Here is a 21,176-nt window from a genome sequence, read left to right as displayed (position 1 = left end):
TGGAACCGGGGAGCCCAGAGCTCTTGCCCACTAGTCCTGCTGTACTGAGGAATCTGTAGATCAACAACTACATTTAGGTGTAACTATTCTCATGGATAGAATTCACATTTCCACGTGTAAGTTTAAATCTAAATTTTGGCTTAGAGAATTCGCCATTTACATGTGTAAGTTTACGTCTACATTTAGGCTTACGAATATGAAACAGGCTTGGGGACTTCTATCACTAAACTGTGAGGAGTTACTCCTAGTAGATGTCTGTCTGTTTTTGGAAATATACACCATTGGGTTGGTGAATTCCCCATAGACACTAATGGGGACATTTAAGAAATTTCTTTTAAATTATTGAAAATTAAATATTTTTCAAATCAAAAATAATAAAATGCATTCCCTCTCTCGTATTCACCTAAGACTACCACAGCAACAAGAGAGAACACATGTGGACTAAAACGTAACTTACTGATACATTTAATTTTTTTTATTTAAAAATAAAATAATTCATATTTTTAATTAGATACAATTAGCTAAATTAAATTATCCCTCCTCCACCCTACAGAATTAGTTGGGTGTAATGAATCACAATCTTGAATAGAAGTTATGTTTTATTTTATTTATGATTAGAATATATTTAAATAATAAATTATCGTTTCAAATATTGCATTACAATGTTTGTCTGTATATAAAAAGTTTTTTTCGGAAACTATTATTAAAGTTATTATAAATACATTTTCATTGATAATATTATTACTTTTAATTTATTTTATGTTTCCCTAAGAAGTTATTTTGTTCCCTGCCTCCATTGGTTTCTTTGGGAGTATGTTGCTATACCAGTAGTTCACCGTATGTTGTGTGTACAAACCAGGCATGGAGAACTTTAAAGTGTTTTTGGCAGTAGAACTACTGCAGTAGATTTAAATGTGTTATTTGTGAATTGAAATTGTCTCACTAGTGGGTGGGTGTGTGTTTTGTGTTAGCATGCTCCTCCTTTGATTTTTCGTAATCTCTCCTATTGTGTAGCAATTATTCCTTATTTTTCCATCACCTATCATTGTTCTGTTACAACTAACTGTTATAATTACATGGGTAGAGAACTCTGCCACTGGGCGGAGATTACTGTGCAGGATGCAGGTGAAGCTCTCCGGCTAGAGGTTTGTAAATTGCATTTTGGAGTACATACAGTAGTACGCTTTAAATATTTAAAGTATCTTCTGTAACCCTGGCCTAGAATGTTTATTACCATTTAGGTTTTCAACATGAATCTGCATTTACATTGGCTACACGCTAGATGCAGTGGAGAATTCTTTAAAAATCATCTAGCATTTGTTCAATTGGAACTGGCTGAATATTTAAGTGTTGAGTATTTTCGATTTTTTTGAGAGAATGTTTATGTGGGTCAACTCATCTTAATCAAAATTACATTACAGAACAATCTAGGAAAAATGAGTTACTGATTCTAATGCGATTCACAAGCCACGTGAACATTCAATTTACAAATGGAGCACTAAACATTGTTTTTGTGTGTCCAGTGCCCAATTATCGATGAGGGGGCCCAAATGTGAACTTTGCAGTGTAGGAGTCCGAATGGGTGTAGAGATTCAAAGGAAGTTATTTATGCAGGAATGTACTATTGTTATATAAATAGTGATTTTTTTAAACTTCCATATTGGAGGTCATGCCCACAATTAGGAACTGTCTTCGCTTATTTAATTATTCATTTATTTATTTATTTATAAAGTTCTATATAGCGCAATCCTCACCCTGATATAATTGATGTGACAAGTATGCAGCCAGCCAATATTTATTCATATTCATTTTATAATTTTGTTTTTGCTCATGGTTTCATTAAAACAAGGAATTATTACTTGGCTCTGAAGAATATTTGAAATGTAAATGTCTGTTCACATCAATAGTACATGTTATCTTTAATAATAAATGTCTACCCATTTTAAGAATTTCTGGTAGTCTGTAATCGTTTTAGAGGTGTAACAGAAGAAATGTAGCTCAAGCTGTGCGAAGATGAGGGCCTTATCCTGAAGTCTCATAGTTCCTTGCTTAACCATCTCCCTGGTGTGGACCTTGGAGCCTTTAAGAGTGAATTCATGTTGGCTGCATTGCATGTTCCCACCCACAAGCTCCTTGAGTGAACATGTTCAGCTGATAATGTGTGCTTGCACTGAAACATAAAGCAGTGGTTGAACTACACTTCTGTGTTTCCAGGACCAACTACACGTATACAAACAGTCAGATGAGCTAATGCTCTTTGTTTCTGTACTTCCACTAACCGGTGAAGTCTATTGGCTATGTCATGAATCATTGCACAGGCACAGAGAATAGTTAGCTGTACGTCTAAGACTAAAACATATACACAACTCGAAAATTCTGAGTTTGTGTGTGAACTGCAGACAACATATTTAGGAAACAAGGGGAGGCAATCACTGCTTCCTATGATGCCTGCAGGTCATGCAGTAACTAATACAATTTTATAGCTAGGTAAATGCTATAAACAGTGCACGCATGCAGAAGGATAGGTGGTCCAAGGGCGAAAACTTTTTCAGAATCTTTGTTGGGTTTCTGCACCTAGAAATATAAGAAAACATAGGTTTGAGAAAGTGAGAAACACAGTATTTGGCGCCACCTGGTGGTAATGTAGTGTTAGCTGCATTACAAAAAGAAGAACCAATACCTCTTTTTTTATGAAAAGGATATTGTAATGGGGAGTGAGCCACAACATGAAAACACCCTCGAGAAAAGAGTCCCATCAGCCTTTCCCTTTTGACAGCCATGCTAAAGCACACAACCATCCTCTGAACAAAAACACCCATTCATATGCTTTAGGAGTGAGCTGTAGCCAGTACAGATTCACTTTATAAAGTGTACATAACAAAGTGGACACCTTTCAGTGGGCAATGAATAGGGCTGTGAGACTTCATGATGGGACACAATTTGGGCAAATTGATTTATGGGCAATTATATGTAAATATTTTGGATAAATACATTGAATTGGGTTTAACTCAAGTCCAGAGATCATAATAATACTGCATGTATTTACTCCACCTTACAAAATGATAATTTGAAAGGCTTTGTAATATAATGCTACAAACCTTATACTTGATTTTCACATGCTATGTTTTAATACAGTTGATCTCCTCTACATTATATTTACTTGACCGACTGTCATTATGTGATCTGCCACTAAAATTGTTAAATGTATGCTAGGTAACATTAGAAAGCAAATTTCCTTTCGATATATGATTGAAATGATAATAAAATAAGAAATAAAATAGACATTTATTCTAAAAAGTTAGAAAAAATGTATGCTCATGTTGATAATTGTGGAAAAGAAAGGGATTTATGGGTGAACTACAAGGACAGTCTTTACCCTCTGCTAGTCGAGATACTAGAAATTCATAACAGCTGTTTCTTTTTTAATACTGTTGAGTTAGTGTTTACTTGTTTAATTTTTACAGAAATCTCTCTTCTTTTCCCAATTAAATTTGTTTACGTATTTTATTGCAATATCAATGCAACTAAGTCATTTAGTAAACAGCAGAAAAGTCACGTTATAATTAAGACTTGTGTCGCACATTATTAAAGCTTAGAGATAAGAATCCCATTTATTTGGTGTTCACTATGAATAAACAGGAAAGTAGCAGAAACATTACAACACTATTTTCCTTTACTGTTGGTCCCGAACGTACCAGATAAAGCTCCTTACATAAGAAGCAGTAGAGATCCTGCTTGTTTTCAATTAGGCAAACAAAATTAAAGCGAGAATCTACTAATTGAAATTGATTTGCCAATTGCTCATTTATAATGTTTTTTTTTTATTCTTTCACCGTTACAATTTATTGTATATGCATATTTTAATACTTGTGCTTCTTTTATTGTAGGTGAAATGTGATCAGTACTGGCCTAGCAGAGGTACAGAAACATATGCCCTCATTCAAGTCACGCTTCTGGATACTGTTGAGCTGGCAACTTATTGCGTTAGAACATTTGCACTTTATAAGGTATGGATTAGGTTTTTATTTCAGCAGTGGTTTAGTGTCAAAGAAACCCATGTTTGACCCCATTCATGCATGCTACCGATTCCCATTGAATTCTACTGGTAAGAGAAAAAAAGATGTACTTGACAATGGGACATAAATAATGCTCTTTAATTCTTCATGCTCCAATTAATGGCCTGCTTTTCCTTTCAAATTCTAACCGAAAAATGATCAAAACCCTTGTTTTTTATTTAAAATGGCTAAGCATTAAGTCAAAAAAATATTTAGAAAAGCTGAAGCAGAATTTGTGTACTTAGTAAGATCACAGCTCAATAATGTGTCTGCCTCGTCTTTTGTAACACTCAATATTTATCTGTTTATTTGAATTTCTTTATTTCTGTTTTCTCTATCACATTTATTTATTCCTCTACTCGTTCTTTTTGTCGGTTGTATTTTTTCCAGCCTGCACCACTTCTTTTACTTTTACCAGCCTGTTCGCTGTACTCTGTTTATTATTCTTTCTGTAGTAACGTTTTATATTGTAGAGCTATACCTGTCCTTTCTGCCTCAAATAATGCAGACGATTTTTAGTGCCTAGAAAGTTAAACTTAGGGAAAGTTCTTGCTGTCCCAATCAAGAAAGGATCTTGATGTTTTTTACATAGGCTGCTGCTTTCTCTTTAATGGCTTATAATCCTGCATTGAGTTTTGCAAGAACTGTAGTACTTTAAAGAATGATTAAAACTATGGAAATTTTGGTTGTTGAACTACGACGCAGCATAAACATTTTCACAATGTAATACTCTTTGCAAGTAAAGTCACCATTCAAAATCTAAAAAATAATATAATGGTAAACAACACCATACTACTGTAACGACATTGCCCAATACATCATTGATGGTGCCAGACAGAATACTACATTTGAAATCACAACTGGAACTATTCAGAATATCACTAAGTGCATTGCCAACAAAATTATTCATCATAGAAATGCCTTGTCCACCAAACACATGACCCTACTTTGCCTTTGTAGTACCAATCAGTCATAAACGACATTGTGAGCAGGATATGCATTTCCAGACCAGCCCATAATAAAGGTACTCCTTTTTTTAACCGGATACATGTTGGATGACCAGTCCAACAAACCTCATGTATTTTCAATTTCAGAAATCTTTTGCTAAGTCTGAGACTTTTGTTTTACAGAATGGGTCAAGTGAGAAGAGAGAGGTTAGGCAATTCCAGTTTACAGCTTGGCCTGACCATGGAGTTCCAGAACATCCAACGCCATTCTTAGCGTTCCTAAGAAGGGTCAAGACATGTAACCCCTCTGATGCAGGACCAATGGTTGTCCATTGCAGGTACAAAAAATATCATATCCTATTGTTTACTTTGGCTGGAAGCATGTTTTCTACAGTATATTGAGCACATGTAGTGTTTATTGAGTATAAAGCATTGTTCCATTGTCCTTCAAGATGTCATTCCAATGAAAATGAAGAGTGGGTCAGGTGACAAAAGTCATATCATAAACTGACCCTACTTATTCTCTCTTGACACTTTAAGTGTAAAACAGGACATGGCACATGTGGGTTATTGAAATTCTCTAGGAACAGTGGTGATCAAGATGTCATCCTGTTAAGGGTGTTGATGGAATTGATTCAAAACGCCTGCTTCAAGCTGGATAGTTCAAACTGCTATTAATGTACTCTGCATAGTGCATTCTACATAGTAATGTGAACATGAAAAAGTTCTTGGAAGATATTTGTATGGTTATATATAGATATGATCTGGTTGATGGCACTTCCACAGCCCGGAAGAAGTCCACACTGGGACGAAACGCGTAGGCTGTACTGTTTTTCCTACCATGTAATGGAATAAAGAGATCAAAATTGAGGAGCCTTGCTTTCTTTATCTTTTGGATTTTGACTTGTATTTGCTATATCTTTTGTGTGTTTTGGTGCACCTGTGCTTTTGTTAGAATTGTCGAGTTCCTGCTGGAACAAGCACTGTGATGGTGGGTGCTGTTTGGTGTGCACACATACCCCTATAGAGATGGAAGGGGATTTATTAATGGAGTAATTGTAGATGAGGTGCTGACAGTAAGAAGGTTCCACTGTCCATTCGGGTTTTTCTAGTCCCTTAATTAATATGATACAAATGCCACATTGGAACCCTGTGGAACTGGGCTCCTATAGACCCTAGTTCATTTTGAACTTGGACTATAAAATTCTGGCTATGGAGCTGATGAGAATGATGGTGGGGACTCTTATAAGCTTAATACACCCAGAGCGATCAATATTTATTCCTGACAGAAGCACCTCAGTGAATATCAGGAAACTGTACAACATAATTAATTTTCGAGTGGAGCTCACACAAATGTGGCTTCCATAGATATGGAGAAGGCTCTTGATACCCTTGGTTGGATCACTTATTTCAGGTGTTTGAGGTTATGGGCTTTGGGCGTGAGAGAGTAGCATGGTAGAGTGAATTCTGAAATGTGGGAGATACAGAGAGGAACAGTTGGGGTGTCCACTCTCACCTATGCTATTCGCGCCCACCATAGAGCCATTGGTGGCTATTATGGGGAGAGATCAGATGCACTGGAGGCTGGCATTATACTAATATAGGTATGGCATTTAAAATCCCTGTATGCACACCGATGATGTGCATGTGTATAATAATAACCAAGGAACCAATATTGTTCCGATACTTAAGCAATTGGAGAGATTCATTCAGATATCTGAGCTAAAGGCCAATAGGAGTAATTAGTGTTTTATTCCCTTTGCATGATACTTTGGTGAGTATCCAGGGTTACTGTTGGAATGGGCAAAAAAGTCTTTTAAGTATCTTTAAATACAGATATTTCAAAAGGGTTGAGAGACTGTGGAAGTTAACATGGATAGGACGATTGCTAATACTGATGAATCCACGCAATTTGGGAACAAGTTTCTGCTGTCTGAAATTGAAAAACTTGCTTTACCCTATATGCCTTCACCAATGTGCTAGTTGTCACCCCCAACTGCAAGAGGGCCACAACTATGTTATACCGTGCAATCACTGAATAAACTAATGTTAAACTAACAATGCTAAGGGATTGATAGGAAACAGACCTCTACACAGCATCCATTGATGGGGAGTGGGTAAAGATCTTGGAACACTCAGCATCTGTCTCTAGACATATGAAATTTAAGTTGATGCAATATAAAATTCTCCACAGAGAATATTTTACACTGCACAGACTACACATAATCTGTCCAAAGGCAAGGGATATATGTTCTAGATGAAGCAATGCAAATACTGACCTACCTTACATATTTTTCAGTGCATTACACTCAACTGAACTCCCTTTGGTGGGAGGTTATGAACGTTTTCTCTGTGAGAACAGGGTTGTTGCAATTAAATAAGCACATTTTGGGGCTTGGGAGCAAACCGACAAATGCTAAAATGCAATTCAGTTTTATAGAGTTGTATGTCTGCAACAGATAGCTGTGGTTTGAAAAACTACAACCCCACCCCAATTAAAAGAACAGTTAGTAGAGATGATGAAATAGCTGCAGCAGAAGGAGACTTTTGATCTCTGTGAAAGGTAGATTCAGAAATCTTCAATATATATACATATATATTAGACCTAAGTTGTGCTTCTCCACTTTTCCTTTGGAACACAAATCAGAAAAAGTATCTAATTTAAAGGTGGTCATAAATTGTATTCTGTAGATCTCGCTTCTAGTGGCCTTATCATAGAACAACTGACTACATTTACTTTTTTTGCTCCTGAACCACCCTCTTCTAAGCCCAAAAGCCTCCTTTTCCTAGAAATCACTTGAACCACTTTCTTTAACTTCTTTAACTTCAGTTTACAGAACACTCCTAAATCTTAAGAATGTATGTTTTATCTTTGATGAATGCTACGCATTTAGATTTTGGAAATATGTTAGTAAAAGTGCCTACTATAGCCATGATTACGAGTTGTGCAAAGCTAAATTCCTGTGAAGAATTCTGTCCCTCACAATCATGAGATGCTTTGTGTTGTTGCACCTCAGTTTCACAGGTGAAAGAACATCAAATCCATTTTTACCATCTAGAAATTTGAGCCGATAAATCTCTCTGGTTGATGTGTTCCCGAGTCTGACCATATACTGAGGTACAGCAGGATCATGTAATGCACTCCCTTGCCGGGCAGTATTTCCTGCTTCTCTTCCCTTCAGTAGCCTCACTCTCCCTCTCTATGCACAAAACCCCAACAGAAGTTTACACCTGGTTATAGCAGGTTAAATATCTGTGTTTAACACCATGGAATAGAGAATTCCATGCTAAATCCGGGATGATATAACCGGTTCTGCAAAGTTATTCCCCATTTCTTAACTCTTAAGTTACTGTAGGGGTGGGAAGTGGGTGCAATCCTACCCTGCAGTACTGTGTAACTTGAAAGCAGAACCTAAACCACTTAAATATCAGCCCAAAAACATTAAGTTCTAAAGGGTTAAGAACTAAAGGGACAGCAGGAAGTGTTCAGAAAATCATCTGACAAAATAGGAAAAAATAGGGCATAACTACTTTTCTATTGGGCATCCTAATCATTCTTAAAATGGAATAACCCAAAACGTTTTACAATACTCAAAATGCACTTTTGACCAATAAGCCCACCACTACGGGCAAGAAGCTAGATAACTGTCACTGGAGAGAACACTAGTAATTACTTAATGGCAGCAGCTGTGCGCTGAGATGAGAAAGACCCCTGACCTTCTGGTCGGGATACTGCTCTCTCAGCACACAACTCCACTGTGAGTGCCTCTTCCCTGCATCCTGGCTGTCCGTTGTGCGAGGCCGGTGCCTCACCCCGCTCCTGTGTCTCTCTCTGTCTGCTTTGTTTTCCTAGCTCTGTTTTTAGCCCTATGTCCTCTTGCATCTTAATTCTTAATTTAGTTTGCACTTCCCTTTATTTCATTCTTTTTACTTTATTTTATCAGCGCCTTTTTCCTTTGATTTCCTTTCTCTGCCTCTGTTTCTCCCACCGCTGCTGCCCCCATGACCCCTCTTGCTCCCGCGTGTTCCTGCTTCCGCCTCCCAGCTGTCCCACCCTCCCCTCAATCACTACTTAATGGTGCCAGCTGTGCGGCTGCACCGCTGGCACGCTAAAGGCAAGCCCGTCTGCGACCCGACCACGACCAGCGTCAGGAACCCTAGTCCTCCCGACCCGCCTGTGCTACAGCTTCTTGGCTCTCTGCGCACTCAACGTCGGCAAGAACAACTGCAAGCTCTTATCATCTCTCAACACCCATGGACCCTTCACCTGCCGCCACTCCTTCACCTTCACCGAGACCCAGGACCCACCTCCAGTAACAACTCCATCACACCCCAAACCGTGGAATGTATCCTACTCATCGTCTGCTCGGTCCACAGAGATGCCGCTGACAGCACCACTCCTGGCGTCGCCTTCCTTACCGAAACCTGGATGAACTCCACCTCGGGACCCGATATCGCAATCACCATCCCCGGAGGCTACAAGATCACCCGGAAAGACTGCCCAACCGCCCCGGAGGAGGCATCACCATTGTTCACAAGTCCAACCGCCGGCTGATCACCTACACCAACTGGCCCACGGACCTGATGGAACACCTCCACCTCAAGATACAGGTCAACCCATCCACCACTCTCCGAGGCACACTCATCTACAGACCCCCGGACCCTGTGCACCGCTCTCCGACTCCATCACCGACATCATCACCCCGCAAGCCATCACCTCCACCAACTACCACCTTGCTGGGAGACTTCCAAGACCCCAACTCCACATCTCTCATGGACAAACTCCACAACAATGAACTAAAACAGATCGCACCAGAACTCAAGAACGCAGCAGGACCCACCCTCAACCCCATCTTCACAGCAGGAAGTTCCATCACCTTCAGCCACACCTCTGAACTCCCATGAACGGATCATTGCTGCGTCCATTTCACCTTCAAAGCATACATCACCCACAAACTTCCTCACCAGCTCCAGCGCAGGAGTTGAAACAAGTCCCTCTGACGACCAGATCACCACCTCCCTCAGCAGTTCTGCTACCACCGCCACTGGTGTCGGCCCAACGACCGCAGTCTGTACCCAACGCAACTGGATCACCGACTGCGTCAACACCATCCCCCCCTCAAGAAAACTTCCAACCCACATGCCAAGAAAGCTAGTTGGTTCTCCACCAAACTCTGAGAATCTAGACGAACCTGCAGACATCTCGAGAAGCTTTTCAGGAACTCCAAAACCACAACCGACCTCGATAACTTCAATATAATATAATCCACATTTGTAAAGCGCAAACAATCACCCGCAAGGGTCTCTAGGCACTGGGGGCCGAAGGGAAGATTAAGCAAGCTATTGCCCAGAGTCACATGGTGCTGGGCCAATCTGCCGCCGGCACCGTGGATCGAACCGTAATCCCCAGATTCCAACGTCAGTCACCCTGGCCGCGGCACCACACCTCTCCCCAAAGCAGCCACCACCGCCCACCACAAACTCATCAGATACTCAAGGAAGAAAGAACTCTTCTGCATCATCAGAGGTTGCCCAACCCAACAGGGAGAGTATCAACATCCCACCCTCCCAGGATCTCTCCAACAGACTAAGCACCTTCTTCCATTGCAAAATCAAGATCATCTACGACATCTTCGACAACTGCAGGCTACATGCTGGACCGCCTTTATCATTGAAGACACCCTGAAGACTATGAAGTCACCCCACTCAGGGACCCCCACGGGTCCCTACCCCCACCTCCTCTACCACAGAGCCGCAGACATCATCGCCCCTGATCTTTGACAAATCATCAACCGCTACTTCAAGACCGCCTCCTTCCCAGATGACTCGAAACATGCTGAGATCAACCCCCTCCTGAAAAAACCCTTGGCGGACCCCATGACCAAAGAGCTTCAGACTGACCTTCCTACTCCTGTATCCAGCGAAAGTCATTGAAAAAGCCATCAACAGTCAACTTGCCTCCTTCATAGAAGAAAACAACATCCTCGACTCCTCCCTATCAGGCTTTAGGAGGAATCCCAGCACAAAACTCAACCTCCTCGCTGCGATAGACGACATCCTCTCCCTCCTCGAGAGGAGAGACGTGACCCTCATCCTCCTAGACCTCTCTGTGGCCTTCAACACAGTCTTACACCGCACCCTAGCCCACAGACTCCACGACGTAGGAACCTGGAACAAGGCCCTCAACTGGATCCGCTCTTTTCTCTCTGGCAGAACGCAGCGGATCAGACTCCCAACTTTCCTATCATAACCCACACTGACCACCTGCAGAGTCCCCCAAGGATCCTCCATCAGCCCCGCCCTGTTGAGCGTCTACATGGCCCTTCATCTTCAGATCACACGGACTCAACATCATATCTTACGCAGATGACACCCAACTCATCCTCTCCCTATCCAACAAACCCAACATCTCCAAATACAACTTTCATGAAGGAATGGAAGCAGTCACCAGGTGGATGAAGAACAGCTGCCTACAACTCAACATGGACAAAACCGATGTATTCATCATGGGTCCACACCCCGGCACCTGGAACAACATCTGGTGGCCCCCCACTCTCAGGAACCCTCCATTCCCCATGAAAAATGCAAGCAACCTCGTAATCATCCTGGACTCCGAACTCAAAATGGACTGCCAGGTGCATGAACTCTTGTGTGAGTGAGTCATGCTGCCTGGGGCTCACTTGTAAATTGCGCCTGCACCAGGCTTTTTCTCATTTGCAAAGTTCGGTGCATGGGCATAGCTAGGCAGCCCCCACACCCCAGGAATGACTGCTTCCTACAACCAGAATGGAAACAACGTTCAGAGCAATGAAAACAAGTTTATTTGAGGCAAAGAACTGTTAACAAAAACCATGTCCAGCTATTGTATGATCTGGCAACTTAAACAAAACAACAACAAAAATCAAACAAGTATCGGCATAGCCAATAGGTCTAGCTTTTTAGACCCTATAGGTATTTAGTTATACAGCAGAATATCCTTGGTGCAACAACACCAACTGTTGCATGGCTAAACACTTATGGGCTCCCAGATGCGAGACCTATTGGCTATGCCAATGCTTGTTTCAATTGTTTATTCAATGCTTTTGCAACTCATGTATCTACATTATACTTTTCCCTTTCTATGTCATGCAACTCTCCAGCAAATTATATAACTCTGTAACTATGTTCTGAAACAATGTTCTTCATGTAAAGCGCTCTGATACCTCCGGGTCTAGCCAGCGCTATATAAAACTTTTCAAATAAATAAATGCCGTCACCGCTTCCTGCTACCACACCCTCTGCCTCCTCCGTAATACCTTCATCTGGATTCCCATCGAACACAGGAAAACTGTCACCCACTCCCTCATCAGCAGCAGACTAGACTACGGCAATGCACTCTATGTCGGGATCAACAAGAACCTCCCCCGCAACTCCACAATATCCAGAATGCTGCTGCCAGACTAGTCCTCAACCTACAGTGCCACTGCCACATCAGTCAACCCCTACAGGCTCTACACTGGCTCCCATCGAGAAAAGAATCACCTTCAAGCTTCTCACTCACAAAGCACTCCACTATACCGGACCCACCTACATGAACCTCCTCTCTTTCCACGCCCCCCAAAGATCCCTCGCTCAGCCCAGCTCTCTCTTGCGACAGTACCCCGCATCAAGGAGACCAGAACAGGAGGATGCGCCTTCTCCTTCCTCGTGGCCAAGGCTTGGAACACCCTCCCTCGCCACCTCAGACAGACACCAACACTCTCCAAGTTCCTGAAGGACCTCAAGACCTGGCTCTTCGATGAATCACCATGAACTCCCAGGAGCTGCGCACCCCTGCAGCGCCTTGAGACCCTTTCGGGTGAGTAGTTGCGCTTTATAAACCCCTGATTGATTGATTGAGTAATTACATTGTATTGTATTATATTATTTCTACAGCTCATTCCTACAACTAGTGTGGACTTGAACACGTTTGCATGTCTCAACCAGACAGTCACCCCACCACTCTGCTCTTAAGGTCCTCCTTTGAATAAATCATGAAACGAACATCATCATTCGTTGTTAATCCACCATGAGGTTGATGTACAAAGAAAAGCGACATGAGGTGATGGAGCGTGTCTGTGGGTTTCCATTCACTGAAGGAAAAGCATGTAATGCGAGAATGCATTTTGTGTTGAATGTCAGCAGATAGAAGAAGCATTACTATTGCTTTGAAATTAGACTGGGGTTTATACTGAGAGTCTATAAGGTATAACTTGAAATAGTATAAAAATGCGTCACAGAACTATTCGAGTGATATAGTTCTGCTTTAAACATTACCCTTTGATTGTGCTACATTTAGAAATTGCATATCCTCTCCACTCACAATTATTGGTTTTACCCAAAAGTGTTTTATAACTATTAATTTCTTTGCGGTTATGTTGTCTCTATAGTATACCCTATAAGCGAAAAGAACCCTGACTGCTGCAGCAGAGTGCGGGAAAAGCTGTTAAGTTTATTGGAGCCAGCAGCTGTCCGTAATGAATTCTGGAATTAGAGTTACTGGTGAAGAAAAGAATTCAGCCATCTGTAGGAAATGTAAAAATATTTTTATAACCTAATAGTTGAGTCCTGGAGAAGCGATTTACTGAGTTTTCCCAGCTGTACGCGTATTCCCATATATCCATGGGCTCCGAATTGGAACATATTTGGATGAAGGGCACAGTTGTTAAGCTTAGCACGACTTTATTTTGATCCGACATTACTGTCACAAAAGCTCTAGTTTCTAGTATTTTTTAGCCTCCTAAAGTCAATTGTAGCATTAACATATTTTGCCTGTCTCCCTCTGGATGTCTGTTTAATTCATGTCCCTTTGAATTCATATGATCTTTTTCCAATTTAGCTCTGTGTTTTTTAGACATGAATGTTACGACCCTGTACTTGCAAACGATTTAAAACCAAAACGGAGACAGGAAATGTAGGAAACATATTGTCATTAGCTGCAGTATAACTGACTTCAAAACATGTATTTTGACATAATCCAAAACAGTTATGTAGAATATTGTACACACACGAACCTGAGTACTCAACAAGGACATTACCCTTTTAGAGTTGTTTTTCTAAAATGTTTGAGATCATCCTCAATAATCTGTGTTAGGGAGCCTACCGCTCTTAGAATTGTCTAAGCAGCCTCTCAACACTAAGATTAATTTAGGGGCTGTTGAGAGCGCAGACTAGAAAGGCTGTATGGGTTTGGTTTTTCACCCAACAATTTGCCTGTTTGGTATTGTGCTCTCTTTGCCACTTTCGGTTTGCTTATTGAATAGAAAGTTGTAAAACTGTTCTTTTACTATTAAAATGTTAAAAAGTAATATGTAATTTTTTTCCAAAATGTTTATTCAAATGTTCATGGGCTGACGAGGTTGAGTTTGTAGGAGACAGTACAAAGTGTCTGTAAGCTTCATGGTAAAATGTAAGGGACTGCACTTATATAATTGTAAAGTAGATTGCAGTTCTCAATATATATTTGTTTTAACGTTTTAATCTATGGAAACATGGATACATCAACCATATTTTATGGTAGATCTTCAGAAGAGTTGTGAGATGGGTAGAAGTGGCTGTTGAAATGTTTATTGAACTGAATATGAATTTATGAGGCCAGATTCAGAATCCTAAGTCTCTTCCGTTCATTTCTTGTGGTACATAGGTTTTATCAGATTGAATGGAGGGAACAGCACACCTGTCTTGATCACCTATGCCTGCAGCATTAAAGGTGGAAATATTCAGTTTGAGTACTTCACCTTTCATTATCACGCGAGAACATGTTTTTCCACAGTGAATACCAGCCTACTGGCTGACACTAGAAACTTAGGGGTTCATTGTTCAAAAAGGGGAATAGAGTTCACTTTGTGTAAGTGGGCAACCACTGATTCTGCAGTGACTTTCATTAAATATCTTTCACAAAATAGTTAGCAATGATCGTTTCCGGTAATATGAGATAGATATAATAACGAACATGGCAATAATCTAATGAACCATGTTTCCAAAGGTTGAGCACCAAACATTTGAGGCATATCCCCAATTCTCTGTCATAATTGTAAGTCAGGATTGCTTACAGAAACCCCAGTATTTTGTACCTCTAAGTATAAGACGCCCAAGGAAATGTTTTCATTGAGGCATTGTAATTGAATGTGCAGTTGCTAAACAATTATGTGTATGGCACTGGTTCTTCAGACAGTCATTAGGCTTTGTTTCAAATAGTCCCTATAACGAGTGATCTCATGGGTCTCACTCATTCCTCCACTCACCTGTAAGTGGTGGGGGAAGGATCACAGAACAATGCCTAAGATGGTAACAGCCTCAAGGATCACTGGTGATGACATTGAACGGCCTCGTGTCTCAATGCCCAACATCAGCCATATTACTTCATGTAAAGGTATTCTGAAGATGCTCAGGAACTGTTTTATTTTTCAAACTATGAGTTGGACATGTATGTATATTATATATGGGCATATATGTATATACACATAGAAATTGCACCTGTTGAGTTATTACATTTACATCCACCCTCTCTCTCCTATGTCGCACAACTCTCTATTGTGAAAAATACGTTTTCCATTTTTGGCTAACAAACTTTGCTCTTGGTAATGTTAGGTGGATGTTTTTGCTCCACACCAAATCCGTGCATGCTTATCAGCTATGTGTCCCCCTCTTTAATTATTAACTGAACAATCTATACTAGTATTTAAATCAAAAATATTTAACCTTAAAATATAAACTCGATATACTTCTATAATGTGTCTGCATCCCAGTTCAGGCAAGGATGGAACGACCATGCTTTGCATTGAACGTAGAGTATCACTGAGAAGTACACAGTGGCACTCCACCTGCTTCACTTCATCCAGTTCATTGCTATGGTAATATAAATATCCAGGCAACAAGCTGTGGCTGAAACAGTAATGGGAAACTTAGCCACTGAGATATGTCAAGGAGTTCCCAAAGTGATGCTTTTGTCCACGTGCTACTGACTCTGCTTCCAATTAAATGATCTGTAAAATCTAGTAATTAGCCTGTCTTTACTTGCCGGATCACTGAAGTGTCAGCAAAGGATCAGCATTTAAAGAGCTACAGTCTAATCAATAAAGTCAACCTCTTAACATGCTCAGGCAGCAATTTCAGGACACAAATGGCCCTACTCGCCTCCTGATTTTCCTTTTTTCAGCACTTCTGCCACGCCACATCACGGGACATTGAGCATACCTCGGCTCGTGGGACTGACTCAATCATGTTTTCAGAAATTGAAGACAAATGTTGTCGCTGCTTGAATGAAAATATTGAGGCAATAACAATTTTGTAGAAGGCATGCTTGCTTAATGGCTTGTGTAGCCTTTCTTCTCTTGGAAACAGCAGAATGCCTTGCACTGCAATTGCTGTGACTGCCTCTGATAGCAAATAGTTTTTTTCTTTGTGTAAACTCAGGTTTGGTAGAACTTGTGCCGAGCTGCATAAGACTTTTTAGATGTTGTGGTCCCAGAACGGGCAAATTCACATTCATCTGACCAACTGTGTGAACAGGCCACTGTCTTTTATGTATATTTAAAGAAGCATTGTGCATTTTGTCGCCAACAAAATGGCTTGTGCTGTGTGATGAACATACCTAGTCTAAGCTAAGTGAAATTTTGCTCGACTTTGGTAAGCTGACAACAAAATTTGAATCTCTAATGAGATTCGGATTGTGATTGCCTGCCACTAGCTGAACATTTGTTTTGTTTGGCATCCATTTTCAGGACCTTGGATTGGCAACCGAGTGTGCATACCATATTCTGAAACAATTATTGTTAAGACAAGGCAATACATTGTAAGCCATGACGTGGGTATTGTGGGAAGAAGGAGGTCCAAGGATATCCTTTACCCAGTACTACCTGGGCATTATCATTGACCGTGTCATAGAGGGACAGCAAGCATTGGAAGAGGGCACAGGACAAGGTCGCAGGCAAATAACCTTGCAGTACCCGCAGGGTTGCATGCTATGACCTAAGAAACTGATTGTATTTTGTATTTGTTGTAGCCAGACTTGAATTCAGTACAAGAGACGAAAAAACCACAGAAGGAGGAAAGAAAGAGAAAGACAGAAAAGAGTGTCAATGAAAAAAGCATGGATTGAAAAGAATCTGCAAGAGTGAGATAAAGAAACAGGGAATGAATGTCTTGTGGTGGATTAAAGAGGCATGAGGTGCAATCAAGGCTAAGCAACTTTGGTATTCAGCAGCCTGACATTTCATAGCCCCGTCCGCGGGTTTCTGAGCAAAACGTTGTGCCTCAGTACTTATTCTTTTACAAACTAAGCACTAGCTGTAGCACTCAGTAGTGACTACATAGGTTTTGCGGTGGCAACCCATGCCACAAGTTGGTCACCCAGTTCCACAGTCAGTCAAGAGTTAAAAATATGATCTCTGGCCCCGCTGTCGCATTCCTGCTACACACGCAGATGTGCACGTGAACAGCCTACCGTTGTCCTCAACACAGATCTGTACTTTCTCGATTCCCATCAAACCGCAGGGAGTCATTCTGAGCCTCCGCTACCAAAGCGAGACAAGAGATGAAATGGGGCTGGTTTATGTGCCGTGCTGGACTTATCGCGTTATAGTTGAAAGGCTGTAGGAATGATGAAAAACAAAAAGCCCAACTAGGGCTCCATCATTATCACAGTTACAGAGAGCTCCGTTCTTCCCCATCAAAGAAAAATGCGCTCTCTTGTAGTACCTTCATCCGTCAACTTGATAAGAAAGCCAGACTTTGATAGCGTAGTACAACAACAAACTAAAAACACACACACTCACAACCAAAGCAAGGACTGCTGTGGAAACTTGGCAGTTCAGATAAAATGCGTCTGAACCAGGGCTTCATTTCCTACTAATGAAATGAAAAGGGGTGATGCTTATTTCTTCGTTACCATGGTAAAGTGCAAATGTCACTAGAGGATGTCAGACACCATTATGTGGACAATCCTTATCTTTTGTGTCATTGCATTAGCAAAGTCAAATGTGAATATTTCCATGGTTTCTGCTAGCAATGGTCATTATGTTTTGAGTCCCAATAAGTAGTTTTCTACACGACTTCAGTTCATATTTTCTAAATGCTGCATACTCTTTCAGTTTAGCCCATTGTTTGACCAACGACGTGTGAAATATTAATGACTTTTACCTATTAATGTGAGCTCATTTTATCACAGGCCACATTCAAAATCGTTTTTAGCCACTGATATGTACTTTGAACATTGAAATAGTTGACTAAAGACTGCCTATCACGGTGTCTTCAATGAAAACACACATTTGCATTGCAATCAGTTTCGCATTTGTTAAAGTTAGAGCTGTTGGCGTTGAAAATGAATTTTTTTTTACTTTTGCTATTTTATACTAATGGCAATAGCGGTATGCACTTATAATTATTCCGCTACAAATAAAAAAATTAAGTAAAAAAATTGTTATTTTTAACTCCAACAGCTCTAACTTCAGCAAATGCAAGATCATTGCAAATGCTTGTTTTTTTTTACAGTGCCTAAATACTTATTTGGCATGTCTCAGCAGCACCTTAAGGGGTTCATTAGGATGGCGGGCGGAAAGAGTCCGCCCGCCACCCTAACAGAGATCGGGACCGCCCGCCTAAAGGGCGGGGGTCCCGACATTGGCATTAGAATGCACCCGCCACAGTGTCGGGCGCATTCCTCAAATTAACATTGTGGCAGGCGGTGCTCACTGCACCGCCCGCCACAATGTTAAAAACAAATGCACGCATTTGCATAATCGAAGCGGCAGGCACCGCGCGGTGCCTGCCGCTGCGATTATGCAAATGCAGGGGGGTACCACAGGTACCCCGCGTGTGCCACCCCCCTTTGGCCGTCACTCTGGGGGCCCACAGGGGCCCCCCAGAGTGAACACCGCATGCCTTTCCGTGGCAGCATTGCCGCCACGGAAAGGCATTGAAAAATGCCTATTCTAATATGGCTGGCGGTGTCTGATAGACACCGCCACCATGTTATCCCTTTTCTGCCCCGGCCGCAAGGCGACCGGGGCGGAAAACAGGCGGGCTGTGTTTCCCACCGCTGCGGTCCCCTCCGCCATCGTAATATGGTGGGGGGGGGAATGCAGGGAAGAATGTCGGGTGGATTGTCTCCGCCAGGGTGGCGGTGGCCACCGCTACCCTGGCGGAGGCAATCCGCCCGACATCCTAATGGGCCCCTAAGTGTCTGGCACTGCTTAGCACCTACCCTGGGCCATTGGGGGTCTCAGCGCCCCCTGGGTTACATCAGTGACTCTTTAGTGCTCATAGCATGCTGATGAATAGTTTATAGAAATGACCACAGCGGCTGTGACATGTCTAGAGGATTCCCTGTTGCAGAGACGGATTCAGGCCCTGTCCCCCACCCCCAAGCCCAGGGAATTGGTCCCTTTAGAAGCCAGGCATCCGACACAGAGATTCCATGGTGTGCATGGCCAACAGCTATGTAAAAACAGTAAAGTAAAATGGCAAAAAATATATATGTGCAACAGCGTAGAAAAAGGAAAACAAAAATCTTTTAGCAGTTATCAGCTGTTAAAAAAGAAAAAATACCTTAAAATGAAAAACAAAAAATGGGCAATGTATCTGGGTGGAGGGAGAACAGAGAAGCACCATGGAGTAATGAAGAATTAGGGGCATGGGATGTTAAGCAGAAGGGAGGGGTTCCTATAATATGTAAAAACATAAAAAGTGTAAAAAAAAATAGAAATGCAGGTGAATAACGTTGAGAACATCTTTCTTAAGTAACTCACACCAACGAAATACAATAGGGTGATACCAACACTGACCTACAACCCCTAAAGCCAGTGGAGGGTCCAAGTTGTTGGAATGATCTAATGGTGCGGGGATGAGTGGTGCTGGAAACAATTGTTTCTAATTAGTTAAAATTAAAAAAGCGGGCACCACGCTAAAAATTAAAGCACATCGCCCAATCACGGTAATTTAAAAATAATGATGATTGCGGGCGCCTGCTAAAATACACATGGCGCCCGTGCACATTTAACTTATTTGCATGGTGGCCCCTGAAGCAGGCGCCATACCGATAAAAACACATGAAACCAGGTGCCATAAAAATAATGATGAATGTTCAAAACAAGTGCAGCCCACAAACCAATGTTGGTGGGTGCAAACATGCATGTTATTGCTGAATTAACAGAGCCTGTATACTTAAGGGCCTATTACGATGGCAGGCGGACTTTGTCCGCCTGCCACCATACCGGGAACTGGAACTGCCTGCCATTGTTGCGGCGGTCCCGCCAGTGGCATTATGATGCGCCCGCCACACTGGCAGGCACATCTTGCATTTGTCACATTGCAGCGGGCAGTGCTGCAAGCAGCAACCGCCGCAATGCGAGAAATGCATGTTGTGAATTTGAATGCACAACGTGACAGGTACCGTGCGGTGCCTGCTACCTTGTGCATTAAAATGTAGGGGTGTACCATAGGTACCCCACGAGTGCACCCCAACACCCTGGGGGCCTGCAACGGGCCCCCAATGTCAAAACCACATGCCTTTCCGAAGCGGAGTCTCCGCCATGGAAAGACACTCGCCCCATCATCCTGATGTGGATGGCGGTGCAGGCGCTGCCACCATATTGCTGGGCTTTTCCACCCGGTAGGACTACCAGCGGAAAACCGGTGGATGGTCTTCCTGTCCGCCGGTGTCCCCCCCGACATCGCAATATGGCGGGAGGGGAAAGGTAGGCGGGCGGTGGCTTTTGGCGGGCGGATCGCCACCGCCATATGGGTGGTGGCGATCCACCCGCTATAATATTAGACCCCTTAGCGTGAAAAGGGAAGGCAATGGGTGTTGTGTTGGGCGTTCCACCGCAACACCCATTGATTTTGATGCTGCCCCATATTTACAAGGGTGACTAGAATATTGGGCAGCGCCAAACTTAAGACCACGAGAAATGCTTTATTTCTCCTCATTTTTGCTGTTTCTATGTGTGCTGCATGGTACAGCACACAGAAACACAGAAATATATTATTTTAGGCATCAAAACTTGTGTTTCAAGATTGTTTCATTTTTAGCAATCAGATACTGCTTTGATGAACTCTGAGTGTATGATTTTGAAGTCTACCACACATGTTTCCATTGTTCAGTATGATAAAAGCAACTCAGACAATAAGCGTTTGCCTAACAGCTTTTTAGATTCGT

General features: G+C 41.9%; 1 protein-coding gene across 21 annotated transcripts in view; it reads left to right on the top strand.

Annotated features, from left to right (window-relative positions):
• Positions 1-21,176, top strand: part of PTPRD (protein tyrosine phosphatase receptor type D) — a 2,576,377-nt gene that overhangs the window by 2,482,904 nt on the left and 72,297 nt on the right. For all 21 annotated transcript variants that reach the window (XM_086961360.1, XM_086961371.1, XM_086961369.1 and 18 more), the window contains 2 exons: positions 3,888-4,007; positions 5,186-5,340. In XM_086961360.1, coding sequence (XP_086817486.1) covers positions 3,888-4,007; positions 5,186-5,340 — 275 coding nt within the window. The remainder of the gene's footprint in view (positions 1-3,887; positions 4,008-5,185; positions 5,341-21,176) is intronic.

The sequence above is a fragment of the Lissotriton vulgaris genome, chromosome 3_1 (assembly GCF_964263255.1).
Source record: "Lissotriton vulgaris chromosome 3_1, aLisVul1.2, whole genome shotgun sequence".
Lineage (NCBI taxonomy): Eukaryota > Metazoa > Chordata > Amphibia > Caudata > Salamandridae > Lissotriton > Lissotriton vulgaris.
Note: the sequence above shows the minus strand (reverse complement) of the source record. Positions and strands in the feature narration are given on the sequence as shown.